The sequence below is a fragment of the Xylocopa sonorina genome, chromosome 6 (assembly GCF_050948175.1).
Source record: "Xylocopa sonorina isolate GNS202 chromosome 6, iyXylSono1_principal, whole genome shotgun sequence".
NCBI classification, from domain to species: domain Eukaryota; kingdom Metazoa; phylum Arthropoda; class Insecta; order Hymenoptera; family Apidae; genus Xylocopa; species Xylocopa sonorina.
Genome location: NC_135198.1, coordinates 12,819,224 through 12,833,495, shown reverse-complemented (window position 1 = coordinate 12,833,495; position 14,272 = coordinate 12,819,224). Strand labels below are relative to the sequence as shown.

The following is a 14,272-nucleotide window of genomic DNA, read 5'->3' as shown; positions in this document are numbered from 1 at the left end:
TATGGACGATCGCGACACGAGGTCCTCCCAACCGTGAGCCACGGCTCGTCGGAAAGTTTCACAGATGTTGGGTGACGAGCTACCACTCGATATCTCGTGCACGAGGCGCGCGACTTGCCGCGATAAATCAAGCGGCTCCGGTAGTCATCGAACTTGCGCGGACGAGTCTTTGGCCGTGGAATCACCAGGGCGGGGACGAGAGCGCGACGGGGACACGCGACGACGAGTATAGAGAGGGAGAGAGAGAGAGAGAGAGAGAGAGAGACGGTGAATTGGAGCATTTTGAAAACTTGAATCGCTCGACTCGGCTGGCTCTGGTGGTGGTAGGGCAGGATCGGTGTGCGATGGAAAAGCTGTTAACGGAGCGTGGTCGAGAGTGTCTTCGGCCAGTGGGAAGGGCGAAGGAAAGCCGGGGCTAGGTAACAGACACGCGTGCTCGCGCGAGCAAGAAGCGGCCCGAGCAACGCGCGCCACGACTTGAAGGCGATCCAACTTACGTGGCGCTTTAAATATACGCGTGTTCGCGTCTCGATTACGCGCCTCGAGGAAAGCACCTCTTCTCCCTGTACGTGGGCGTCCGCCGTTGCACAGCCAGAAACGAGTCTCGGGCCTACGATAAGTAATAGCGTCAAAGCGCGGCTCGCGATTTATTGTTCACGGCTCTAACTGTCCGGAATGATTTTGCCGAAGCTGAAAGACGTTCCTCGACGCTTGTACCGCGCGCGGATTAGGTTTCTAACGCGCGGCAAACAGCACTTCCACCGTCGTATATAATCCGAGCGTATCGGAGAAACGTCACGGTGGCTCGATATCCGAGTATTCGCGCGCGCGTGTGCGCGCGATATTAAAAAGGGCGAAGAGCTCGAGAACAGAAGAAGAAGATGAAGAAGGTAAGAGAAACGAGAAGAGATCTCTTTCAAGAGATTCAGGTCGAAATGTAACCAACTCCCGATGACGTTGTTATCTCGCGTCGAAATAAAAGGTAACGGAGCCCACCCTCGAACCGCGTGGTGGCGGCTCTAGCGAGGTACGTATATACATATATATATAGAGAGAGGGTTCGAGATCGACGGGAAGCGCGCGACTGCAATAACCCCCGATCGTTCTCGATGGCCGTGTTTCTTCGCCGAGAATGGAAGCTCTTAGATTAATGGAGCCAGAGATGGAAATCGTACTCACCGTAATCCGGTCGGATGACAGCCTGCACCGCCTGCTCGTTCTTCTTGCTTCGTATCACCGGCTCACCGAGGATCGTGAAGTTCCTGGGTCCCACGCGATTCACAAACACTAGATACACTTTACCCCTCTTAATATTGGCTCGCACCACACCACTCTGATTATCGCGTTGCTGCTGCTGTTGCTGCTGCTTGGCGTCGGTGTCGTAGCCGCATACGGTCGACTTGCCGGGCGCCGATTTGTCGCGAAAGTGGAGCCGGACGCTGTCGTTCTTCTGCAACGGCTGGAAACCGGGCTGGCTCTTGTATACTTGCTTCACCTCGAACGTCACAGCGTAGTTCGAGCCCGGCTTCCTCACGGACGACATGCTCCTCGCCTTGCCCTCGAACACGGTTGGCGCGAGGAACGCCCTGTTCCCAACGTCCACGTCGGGGCACCAGTTCTGTCCGCGGCAGCCGCCCTTGTTGCGGCACCGTCGACGCTGCTCCCTCGGCGAGTCCGCTTTCGTGCGGTTCTTTGGTCGTTGCTTGGTCGATCGGGCGACGCGCGGCCTCTCGACCGACGACTCGCTGCCGACGGACGACGAGTAGAGGAACGGCGTTTGCGTCGAGGTGTGACGAGGCGGCAGAGTCAATCCGACGGATTGCTCCTCCGTTTTTGGACGAACGTGGACCGCGTGGTCCTCGAGGCGAGGATCGTATTCGCGCCTCGACGACGAGACGAACGCGTCGCGTATCGAGTCGTCCAGCTCCTGCGTGTACACCCGCTGCTCGGATGCATCCTGGACGCGACGCTCGATCGCGTCAGCTGTTCGATGGCTGTTCGGTAGCTGAAAGTTCGCCGTGGACCGTTCCGTTCGTCGGTTGTGCCGCGTGGATAATTGTAAATCCCGCGCGGATGAAACGGGAGACCGCTGGTCGACGAGGATCGCTCGATTGTGGTGCTGCTCTCGTCTGTCGATAGTTCGCGCGACCAAGTTCCAAGTTGATAAACGATAATCGAGGGGCTTTTCAACGGCGGCGATGCTCATCGATGGCGGATGATCGCTGGTGGTCCTCGTCGACGTCTCCTCGAGGGAGTTCCGATTGGCGGGGGGTGCCGCAGCGAGCGCCAGTGCGCCCCACCAGCCGCTTAAGATCCCGGCCAAAAACAGAGACGCCCACATCATCCGACCTGGTTGCTGGTTTGATCGGGGGTGAGGTCGACACCTCGGTCACCCCGAACGACGCAGCAGACCGCGTTACTCTTCTCTCTATCTTTTCAGCGAGCGTGTTCGCCAGACCTCGGTGTGTCTCTCGCCAACGAAATCTTTCTCGCGTACGATCTCTCGCTCTCTCTCTCTCTTTCTCTACCTCTTCTCCTGTCTCGCACTCGATCAACCTTCAGCGAGGATGCCTCATCCGTAGGGAAAACTGGTCCGTTGCTCGCTCGGTCTCCTTCCGTGGTCGACTGTCGTCAGAGAACGCGAGTCTCTCTCGTCGCTGTTCACGAGGTGTTGTACCATCGGCAGCAGCGCAACGTCGGTGCTTCCATCGGGCAGATTCTCGGCTGTCCGCTCTTCGTCCTACGCAGTACCGTCCTCTTCATCCTCGTCGATTCGCACGATGATTGCGACCGGAGCACCGCGGTACGAAATCTCGTACCTGCGTCTCGATACTCGCGATTATCGCGAACCGATATCACGACCGCCGGCTGCCGCGATCGCGTTTGCCTCAAACGACATCGAGACGTACCGTTCAGAAGTCGCGATCATCCTGTCCACGGGTCGAGGAGTACATCCTGCTTCGGGTTCCCACGACCCGCGATCGGGAATCGATCCCCGATCGTTCCTCCCTTCGTTCCCTCTCGGCGACTCCGCTCCGCTTCCGAATTATCTCGCTCTCTCCACGGTTTTACTCGGCTATCGGAAGCGATCTCTCGATCCTCCGCGATTTTTCCAACTCGATCGCGACGCCTCTTCCCGTATCTCGAAATAAATCGTCGTACGGTCGATGAAGTATTTCGCGCCACCCCCTTCGGCGCCGTGACTCGGTCTCTCGTCGTATCACGTTGCACTCCGAACGAGGAAAAGCCGAGGATGATGACACACGACGTAGGAAGGAGCGGTCGAATAAGAAGAACAAGAAGTAGGAGCAGTAGAAGAAGAAGAAGAAGAGGAAGACCACGACGACGACGACGACGACGACGACGACGAAGACGACGACGAAGACGACGACGACGAAGAAGACCAAGAAACTGTCGGCTTCCTCTGACCAGCCAGCAGAGAGACACACTATTTAAATATACTCACGAGGCTCTCGCGCGGTTGGTAGCGTCGACCGTCGAAGTCTAGCCCTCGCGTGCGACGCACTTCACTGTTCAGTTTTACCACACGAATCTTCCTTCTCCTCCTCTCCGTCGCCGGGTGGAAAACTCGTCGATGTTCCACGGTGACCGCCGCGGCACTGACGCGACAGGCATGCGACCACGACCACGACGACAACGACAACGACAACAATAATAATAACAACAATCAGCCGCACACGAGGCGTACGAGGATGTCAACGTCGCGGACGTATCGGCGCGTAAACTGGCGAGATAATAATCGCCGGGAGCGGTGCTCGCGTGGTCTGGTCTCGCGAGGAGGAGCGATCGGGACCGACCGGGACCGACCGTGACCGACCGTCCACGGTGAAACTTCGGCACCGATTTCTACGACAGGCGGAGATGCGTCAGGCACGCGTACGGTTAATATCGTGCGGGGGATCGGCGCGTGTGTTGCACGCGGCATGCACGAGGAGCCTCGTGTCACGTTGAGGCGGAGAAGGGATTGTCGGTGGCCCCGCGTCGGGCGCGCGCGACGGTTCAAATTAGACTGAACGGCCCGCTCGCGCAGCCCGAGGCCGGCCACAGCGCCAGCGACTCCTCGCGGGTGCCGGTCGAGGCTCTGCGCGCGCACACCGTCCGCGTCCGTCCGCGAGCGGCGGCGGCGACATCGGGAACCCACCGCGCGCGCTTACACTCGACTCTCGACTCTGCACACGGTGCCTCGCAGACACGCCAGACCACGGGACCTTTAAGAACCTGTGTAACGCGACGACCTAACAACCGAGGAACCGCACGCGTGATCCTTCTCCTCTCCTTTCGAGCTGATACACGCATACACGCACGCACGCACGACTCCTCCTCTTTTACGTCCTCGCACCTCTTTTCCGCGCGACTTTTGCCCAACTCCTGCCCGATACCGCATCGGAACGCGAGTCGTCGCGAATTGTGCGCGCCAGTGTGTCCCCTTTACGCCGATCCGTGTCAATGATTTCGATAATGACGAGTATCGTCTACGCGCGACTCCTTCGAGGCTCGTTTACGCGCGCGTCGACGCCGCGCGAATCGGGAACGCCGCACTTTTTTACGCCCGATTCCTCCTCTCCGCGTTCTCGTTCCCCGCGTCGCGTCTACGCGACATCGCGATCGGATCGCGCGATACGTCGATCGGACGCAGCATCGCCACACGCGAGATGTTGGACGAAACGGTAGGTACGCCCGCGGAACGGATTCTAAGCGGCTCGCGCGGTCGCGGAGCGCACCTCGCGTTACGAATTCCATTCTTCGTTTTACGCCGTATTTTCGCGCGGTGTTGACGTACACGGAGGTTCTACTGACCCTCGTCACGTTTATTTTTTGTTTGCGCTTTTTGCGGAGGTTTCACTTTGCTCGGTGCGCTAAGGCGACACGGTTCAGCGCACAATAAGCGCCTTTCTCCGTCTCTCTTGGTTCACCGATGCCGCGTTAGATTGTCCTTCGTTCAGACGTTTATAAGTACAATCTAGTGGACGACGTTGTTACTTTTTATCCTTCCCCGTTCCCCCTCTCCCGCTGCCTGTCTCTTTCTTTTTTTCTCTTTCTTTTTTCACGCTTATTTACGTCTCGAGGAAATCTCGTTCCCAGCCATGAAACGCACATCGGCCACTCTCGTTAGCGATATTACTACTATTTTCGTTCCCTTTGCTCTCGAGCCTTTGTTTACCCGTCCCCTCCACCCGATGGAATGCAATTTCGATAGAACGATAGGTAGTAACGTTATCGCGACGTCGATGCGTACAACTGTCGCGAGCGAGGCGCCGATTTCCAACGAACTTCCGGCGAACGCTCGACCCTGACGGCTGGCACCGTCCATCACCCCCGATTTGCATACGCAGGAACAATGTTTTCGTACCAGACGAGACTCCGTTCTCGTTTATCTTAGATCGCTCTCGAGTGGTTTCCAGGTTAGAACGCAAATTAATGCGCGTCCAATATTTGTCCGCCCTTAACCACCGAGGGGGTCGAAGGCGGTCGCTGGTCTGGCGTGGCGACGGGGTGAGCCGCGCGATCGCGTCGCTCCTGTAAAACGTTAAACAGTGAACGAATCGCGCGGAGCCGCCGGTTGCGAAGCCATTATTCGAGTCTCGAGGACATTTCGCTTTCTTCGTGTCTCGTCCCCTACCCCAGAGCTCTCTGGCCCCTTTCGTGGCTGCTACGGTGCTTCGACGGTGTTCGACGGGTCGTTCCTCCTCTTCGTTCCACGCCGATCAGCGTCATCGGGCCACCGAAAATAAAGTCTTCCTTCGCCGTTTCCCTGTCGCCCGTCCCTCCCCCGCTTCAGGCTCTCCCTCTGAGTAGCTCTGAACGCGCCACGCTTCCGACTCGAACGCGCGAGACGAGGAAACCAGCCGGTAGTGGCTGGTCCCACAGAGGGGGATTTTTTGAAAAAAAGACCGACTCGCTGCCACCTCGAGAGCTGCCAATCAAAGTCGACGCGAAGTCGGCCTCTTAAACGGGTAGTTTCGCGCGCTCGTCCCCTGACAGATTAATCCCGAGCTAAACAGCGATACTTGAGCGTGGAACGTCGTAATTAACGTTTTCATTTCGCCTTCTACACGCGCTGGCCATTCACACGCGGACACCCTCGCGTTCTTTATACTCTCCGCGCATACGTTACGGTCGTTTTCGCGACCCCGTGTACACGCATATGCGCGTGCATGTGGGTGCACGGTCCATCGTGGCGGATTTTATCGGATCGTTTCGGCCGCATCGTTTTCGAGTGCTTAAATAATAAATAGAACCAACGATCGGCCGTATTTCGCATATTCAAACGTTAAATAACCACCGCGCCCCCCCTCAGGCACCCCCTCGCGCCGCCTATTCGAACGCAGCTGATTAATCGGCGAGTATTCGGTACCGCGGCGGAATATTTACGGCGCGTTCGTCAGAATAATGTATCAGTGACACGATGGTCCTTCATTATCTGCCAGCGGCAGAATCGAAACTGTGTGCTCTCCCGGCCGCGTTTTATTTCCGTTCGAATGCCCGGAAACCGGTGGCATCCGAATAAATATACCGCGTCCGTTGTCCTTAAACGAATTTCCACCCTGTTACGCGTCTCTTCACCTCCGCTCCGTAACGGCGGAAGCTGGACGCCACCGTCCGCGCTCGCTCTTTTATTTCTATTCCATTTTTCAACGCCGCGCCGCCTCGCTCGCCGATGTCGCGGGTCCGTTCTTCCGATTTTTCGACGCGTCGCACGCGTGTACCCGGATTGCGCGCTGGTACCAGGCCTGCGAAACGCGTTTTACGCCGACACACCAGTTACGCGCTCGAAACTGCGGGGGTATCGATCGTCGCAACGCGCGATGTTCGTTTAACGATCGGCGAACGATCGATCCAGCCTGCTAGAAGCGGCAGAAAATACGGAATGAGACACTCTATCCGATATAGCGTTACGCGTCGACCATCTCTGGTACCAAAGCGTGCCACCTCGAACTTGAAACGTTTCGCGATTCGATTTTCTTTTAATTCCATTCGTTGCGATGATCGATTGCGCGCGTTGTTACGCGTCCTTGATCCAAAAGCTGGAGGAATGCGTCGAGGGTGAATCGAAACGTTTCGCGATTCGATTTTCTTTTAATTCCATTCGCTGCGATGATCGATTGCGCGCGTTGTCACGCGTCCTTGATCCAAAAGCTGGAGGAATGCGTCGAGGGTGAATCGAAACGTTTCAGCGGACGAGAAACACTGCGAACCGATCTCGTGGAATCGAGAAAGAAGAAATGTCTTAAGAAGCACCGCGTTCTACGTGTCCCGCGCGTTGCAACAGGACTCCGTTTTGTCCGTGGCTCGCGAAACCGCGTCACGAGTACGCGAGCCTTCTATTCATAGTCGAAACGGAAATAACACGCGGTGTCGCGTATGCATTCGTAATACGTTTTTCGAGCTGGAATGATGAGATGTCCCTTAGAATAGAAGGGAGGGAAACGTTTATCGGGGCGCGCTCGAAAATAGCCATCGGTAGCGTTCCGCGCGAAAAACACCGCTGCGCCTGAGCAGGGTGATCGAGGAAATATGCTTTCCACCTGTGGGGGAATTTTGAACGGAAATCGATGCGTCGTTTCTCGTCTGGAAGGGAAATACGAACGAATTGTTTCTAAGTATCGACGCGATTCTCCGTCGAATATAAGATGCAACCGATTCTTTGGTGGCACGGTTGCACCGTGGTCGAGGAAGGATCGATTGGTCGCCCTGTGATATCGTTAGTGATCGAAAAAGCAAAGTACTGTAATTCGATGTCGAAGTGTACGCTGTGACGTCTCCAAAATCACGATGATCCTCGACTGCTCGACGTCTTTTACAATTCCATCGTCTGTCACGGAAATTACAGACGATAAGGGTGTACGTGTGTATATAAAGGGCAACGGGAAGTTGAAACTTGTCTACGTTTACGAAACACGTAACGCAAGTGTACGATAAGGTACTTTGTAAGGGAAAAAGCACGATCGATCAGCGACAAGAGGGAACGGTAAAGGAAGAGGCAAGTTTCTAGTAACAAGCAAGAACAGCTCGCCAACAGATTATCGATAAACACTTTCGATATTGGCAAATTGCTCTTACTGGGCATCCATTGGTCTCTCGATCCCCCCTCCCCCCCTCTCTCTCTCTCTCTCATTCTATTTTGTTCTCTTTCGATTGATCCCTGTGTAGGTTCGTCTGGTAAGCTCGCTGCCAGTCGAGCACCATGTCGTTCGCCCACAGGAGAAGTTAAATCGAATCCGCTAACTGCAGCCTAAGAACAAACCGGAAGGGACGAGAAGCGAGAAGGGAGGACGGTTTCGATACGCGGCTAACTTTCGTGGAAGTTTGATGCTTCGTAAATCAATGGCTATTCGTCGGGGCACGTTAAATTATTCTCGGCTCAGCGCACCCTCTCTCTTCGATAGAGAGCTCTATGGATTTTAACGCGGCGCGCTTATCCGCCGGGGGAACGACGACACTTTCAGCCAGGATTTTATAATTTTATTTACGCGCCTCGTCGTTCCGTTTATGCAAGCAGGCACGAAATGAGCCTGTAATATGAAAAAGAAAAAAAAAACAAAATAATAGCCAAGAGCGTCAAAATGTTATTTTAAAACACGTTTCCGACAGAAACAACACGATCGATTCGTATTGGCGCGTTTAATCCTCCACTCTGACAATGTAATTATCGACGAATTCCAGTTAACAATTTTCCAGGATTACCCAAAGAGTAAGCGCCCGATATTTGTTATCGCGTCAGTGGCACTTTTTCCATCTTGTTGCAATGTTTTTTTTTTTTTTTTTTTTTTTAATAAAATTCAACGAATCCTCGGCTAAATCGCCTGGACAGGTTCCACTCGACGGATGAAGTAACGACGCGTGAATGTAACTTCGTAAATGAGCCACGCGCGGAACAATGGCGACGGGAGCGTGTGTCGGTTCTGGAAAACTCCGGGGCTGGGGAAAAAATGTCCTGGAACGAGATACCAAGACGCGACCTACGACCCCTCCGACAACCGTCGCCGCTCCAGTTACGCAAGAGACTCGTGTGGAAGAGAAACGAGCGGGGGTGGTGTCGTCGCAAGAGTATCGTAACCGAGCGCGTCTTCTGAAAACCGTGGAGGGCACATTTCCAGACGAGAGAGCCCGCCAACCGTTCGACGAGATGGCGAACGCCACGGACGCGTCGCTCCAAGTGATGAGCGTGATTAATAATTGTGGCGAGGAACGTCGATTGGCCACGACGAATCGAAAATAACTCCATCACATTTGTCGAAAATACCCTGGCGAACGATGTGGCGGAGATTAAGACAGGACAGAGGGTATCGATAACGCTTCTACACCTTCTCACGGCCTGTCGATCATTAAATATCGCCTCGTAGTCGATGTTCTTTGGACGGTATTTTTCCGGGGGTGGCGCACGGCGCAGCATCCAGTGTACGCGCGCGCTCTCTCTCTCTCTCTCGTTTTACACTCCGTGCCCGAAAATATCGGATGAATGGGCCGCGATTTCAAGGTGCACGGCGCAAGCTGAAAGCCCCGTAAATACGGTTTTTCACGTCGTTTTTCGGGTGCAGGAAATTTGCCGAAAGGGCAGAGGCTGGCGGAGGGTGTCGGGGGGGGTAGTAGGTACGGCAGGCACGGGGTCGTAGACGGAGGTAGATGGAGAGAAAGATAGAGACGCGATAGGTGGTTCATTCAGCGCGGTGACCCCGGTGGCCGAGGGTAAAAGCGACAGTTTAAGCCCATTAGGATATTTATGGATTGGCCTTCCACCGGGATGGGGGTCAGTGGAGGAGAGGAGGCCGCTTACGAGGGGCTTGGGGGGCTGTTCAAAGGTCTGACGGCACGCGACTCGCCAACGATTCCTTTCCACCCCGACGTCTTTCTCGCCCTGGTCTACCATCGACGCTGCGAACACCTTTCCTGGTTACGGTGGTGCACATCTTTCGCTCCACCCGGTCGAACGTTCGAAAAATGGCTGGTTGATTTATGAAACGCCGTTGAACGAGCCAGCCGCAGCCTGGAGAATGGACCGTTTTACCTCGCGAAGGAATAACTGGAGAGTGCATCGCGAAACTAGGGGCGCGAGGGAAGTGTTTTTATCAGGATCGCGATAATTATAATCGTCGGGTATGGCGCGAGCTTCGCGCGCGTGTCGTTTGTTCCTCCGCCAGGACGTACACGCTCCTTCGCCAGGGGTGTTGCGGGTGCGTAGAACGAATCGTCCTAATTAGTATCAGCGCGACGAATTTAATTAATTCGGGGGCTGGAGCGCGACGCGACGCGACGCGATACGGCGCAGGCGGTCGAACGGCACGTACCGGCATCGGTCGTTAGATCGCATTAACGTGCGACGAGCATTTTCCAGTTGGCCAGGGACGAGATCTCGCATTCTGCAGACGCGCTCCTTTCTTCCTCTTTAATAAGAGCCGCCTGTGTACACGGTTGTATTTCGACTTCCGGCTGGTCGGAGTCTCCCGGTGCCTAACAGAGATGCATTGTGTGCAACGAAGCACCTGGCACGCGCCAGCTCCTGTCTTTATGTAGCCGCCCACTCCCCCTTTCTCTCTCTCTCTCTCTCTCCTCTCTTTTCCCTCTGCCCTATACAACCACCTCCGCTCTCCATCGTTGAAGCTGTTTCGCTCGTATCCCACGTACATACGCCCCCACCCTCTGGCCACCCACGCGCGAGCGAGCGAGCGAGCTCGAGTCGTTATCCTGTGGATATCCTCCGGACGTCTGCCTTCTCCGTTCCAGTTCCTAACAAGATTTTCATCTCAGATATCTTCGGACTCGGTTAACCGACCGCTCGCGCGCTCACTATTAGCGATAAAACTTGTTCGGTTAGTTCGTAATTCAGCCCCGCTCCGGGGGAATAAATGTATCTTAATAAATGCGACCAAACAAATTTCCGTCCCCACCCCCTCCGTGGACGAATAGAATGCGGCCAAAGATACGCCCGTGGAATGTTTATCTCGACCCGTTATCTTTATTTTAGAGGCAACCGCACGGCGATGAAGTCGTTGCGTCGATCAAGATTGCGCGGGCGGCGCATGCCAGCGACGTGGGACCGTGGCCGAACCGTTCTCCACCACCCTTCGATGCGGTTCTCGAGCGTTCCGTAGCCGACGACGCGAACCTTCCACTCGACTGTGAGAGCAACAACAATTACCAGCGATACTGTTGCGCAACCGGGAATACCAGTGGAAAACTGCAATTTCCTTAGTGCTCGTTTCGTTTTCGGCGACTCGACGCCGCCGCCGCCGCTAATTACGCGTCCCGTTACGGGCGCAATGATCCCTCGGTAAATAAACGGATCGTCGTAAAGTAGTCTCGAGCTACCCTCGTATAACTGGAAAGGGTCGACGAGGGTCGTCAAGGGCCGACATACGATCGCAGTTGCTGGCATCGCTGGCACGCGTCTATGGCGCCTGTCAAAATATGCCTCGAATCGCACCCCTCCACGCCCGCCGTCTGTCGTCCACGACCCTGCAAAGGGCGAGAGGCACGTACACCGACGACGCTCTTCTCGAGCCGCTCGCACGCACACGCCTCGCCCACTCGAAGCTTTGATTTTTCCTCGGAAAACCTACACCCCCGGAGGAGGCTGTTCTCGTCTTTCCTGCTCGCTTCGAGGGGCTGCGGCGAGGAAAGCTCGCGGTGGTCCCCACCCTATTAATCTTGAAGACGTTCCCCGTTTCAGTGAGACTGACTCGTCGTCGTCGTCCGTTTGATTTACTATCGAAATACGCGAAGAGGTTCGCCGCTTAGCGGCGATAATGGTTATCGTCGACTTTTACAGCGGCCCCTCTCGAGATAATCGGATCGCGCGTCCCTCGATCGTTCCTCCTCGAGTTGTTCCCGCTTACCGAGACGCCTGTCCGTACTCGAGGCGAATTAAATAATTCCACGGGCACGCGGTACCGCCTCGAGTGCCCTCCGTTCCCGTGGCGGGATCGATCCGCGTGTTCCAATAAATATCTCATCCTGGTCGTCGTCGCCGCTTTGACGGCGCGCAAATATTCTGACCTCTTTAACCGGGCGACGGTTTCGTTACGTATCGATATTCGATAGGCAGGCAGGCATCGGCGAATATTTGAGTTCGCATGTTGTTCCGACCGCGGGTATCGATCCCATTTCCCAGAAATATTGACTCCATCCAACGCCAGGCTCGAATCGCGTTCCCCGCGAACAGGTAAGAAGAAAACGATAAGATGAGTTTGCGAAATCGAGCCTTATCTAGGCGCCTGGCCTATCTTTCTCTTTCTTGTCTGGCGGACAAAGCGTCGCCGGTTTTTCCGCTATTTTTTCAGCCTTTTTTTTCTCTCCTTCCCGCTCGCTCGATGGGACAACAACGCGATAGACGAGGAACGCTGGCTTATCGCTCGTCATCGTAATTAACGCGTACCGTCACGCGGACGATAAAAATCGTTTCAGCCGCTCGTGACTCACGGCGGCTCGTTTGCTTCCTTATGGCAACGCCGTGTCACCGGAAGCCCTTAACTTTTCCGGAAATTAATAACGTTTTAATCGATTCTTCAAACGTCGCGCCGTTAATAGGAGTGGAAATTAGTCGCGTAAAGAGGAAGAATTAGCCAGCAGCGGGGGCCCGCGGTCTGACTCGGCCCGCTTCGAGAGAAGCGTCGTAAACCGAGGCTATTTATTATCGAACTCCCGGATTAATTGCCTTCCGCGCGATAATGGGAATTAAACGTTCAATTGAATCGTCGACGCGAGTCCCGCGGCTCTCGCTTCGAAAGACAACGAGCGGAGCGCCCTCCGTGCCCCGCTCTCATTTTTCCCCCCCACGATCCGCCATCCTTCCCTCCTTCCTGCCAGGCCAGCACTGAAAAACCTGCATTCGTAAGATGATATTCGTGTTCGATTTCGTTTCCACCGTCGTAAATCTTACGCGGGGTAACAGATAATCGATATTGCGGCGGCGATAAACAGCCGCAGCGGTCTTATCGCGGGCCTTCACGGAAACCTGTGAAGATAGGTCAGTGACTGCATAACCGAGGAGTGGAATTCACTTTTAAAAGAATTATTGAGAACACTAGCCCCCACCCCGGATAAGGAGAAATGGATGGTGATTTCTTTCTCTTAAGAATAAAACCGTGAATGGGGGGAGGTGTGAAGGAGGCACCATCGTAACTCGGTCGAATGACAACGAGGGGGTTGAAAGTGTCGTATATACTGATAAACGCGCGCCATTTAAACGGGATTTATTGTCTACTCCCGCACCGTTGTTCCACGCCTCGTGAAAGTCTTCTTTATCGGTCCACGAGGAGATACGCGGAGTACGTATGTAGAGGCACGTCTTTTATCGTGCGCGCGTATGCGCGGAATCAAGGTGGGACACCCGTTCGGCTCGCCGCTGTTTGCCAGAGTAATGCGTCGACCCGTACGCGTACGATCGATCTCTCCATCGTCGCCTCGTGCATCGGCAGGGGATCGACGCGATGCGCACCCTCTCGAATGGAAAGAGGGAGAGAGAGAGAGAACGCGGTGGTCGGTGTATTTGCGTTAATAGCTAGGTTAATATTAATACGGGGACTAATTCCGTCGTGCCACGATGTATCAATATGCGCATAATGCCAGCGGAATCTTTGGCAATGCTGCGTGGCGCATCCGCGTGCAAGTCAATGACCGGGGCCATCGAGTCTATCATTGCCAATCCGCTCGGCAGGCACCTCGATTCACCCCTCTTCAACCGTTTAACCACCACCCTCCTTCACTGATCGAAGCTCGTCGAGCCTCGCAAACAGAGTCGTCGGAAGCGCAATCTTCCCCTGTCATATTTCAGCGCCGCGCGTCCTCCCGCGAAACAAATCGTCGCGCGGAGAGAACCGCAAGAGTAACCGAGCGCGCTCGACCCGGCGATCGCTGGGATCGATCCTTCGCGGCGGTCGCGTTTCCAACCCCGTATTTTAAACAAACACTCGCGTGTCACGGGGCGATGTCGCGATCTGTCATTAACGATAGCGAGAAACCATCCCCCTTCCGTGGCCGCTATCGCTCGGCTGTCAAAGGGTGTCGATCCGCGGCGATAAAAGTCTCGGTAGAACGAATCCCTCGCGCACGAGAGGTTAATTACAGCGACGGTTAATAACACTCGAAGCGTCGCGAGCGGTGTCGCTGGGATAAAAAGAGATCGATCCCGCGGGGCGAGCCTCGGATGAGAAACGCGTGGGCATCGCCGCGCGGGGGACAAAAACCGCCTGCACGACGCAGCGGCGGCGCGTTGATATACGCGACATCGAGACTCTTCGCAATCAAGGAATAA

General features: G+C 55.1%; 1 protein-coding gene across 1 annotated transcript in view; it reads right to left on the bottom strand.

Annotated features, from left to right (window-relative positions):
• Vn (membrane-bound neuregulin protein vein) overlaps positions 1–2,341 on the bottom strand; it is a 153,350-nt gene extending 151,009 nt beyond the window's left edge. The window contains exon 1 of the mRNA XM_076897256.1: positions 1,180–2,341. Within this exon, the coding sequence (XP_076753371.1) occupies positions 1,180–2,341 (1,162 nt within the window). The remainder of the gene's footprint in view (positions 1–1,179) is intronic.
• Between the last annotated feature and the right edge of the window lie 11,931 nt (positions 2,342–14,272).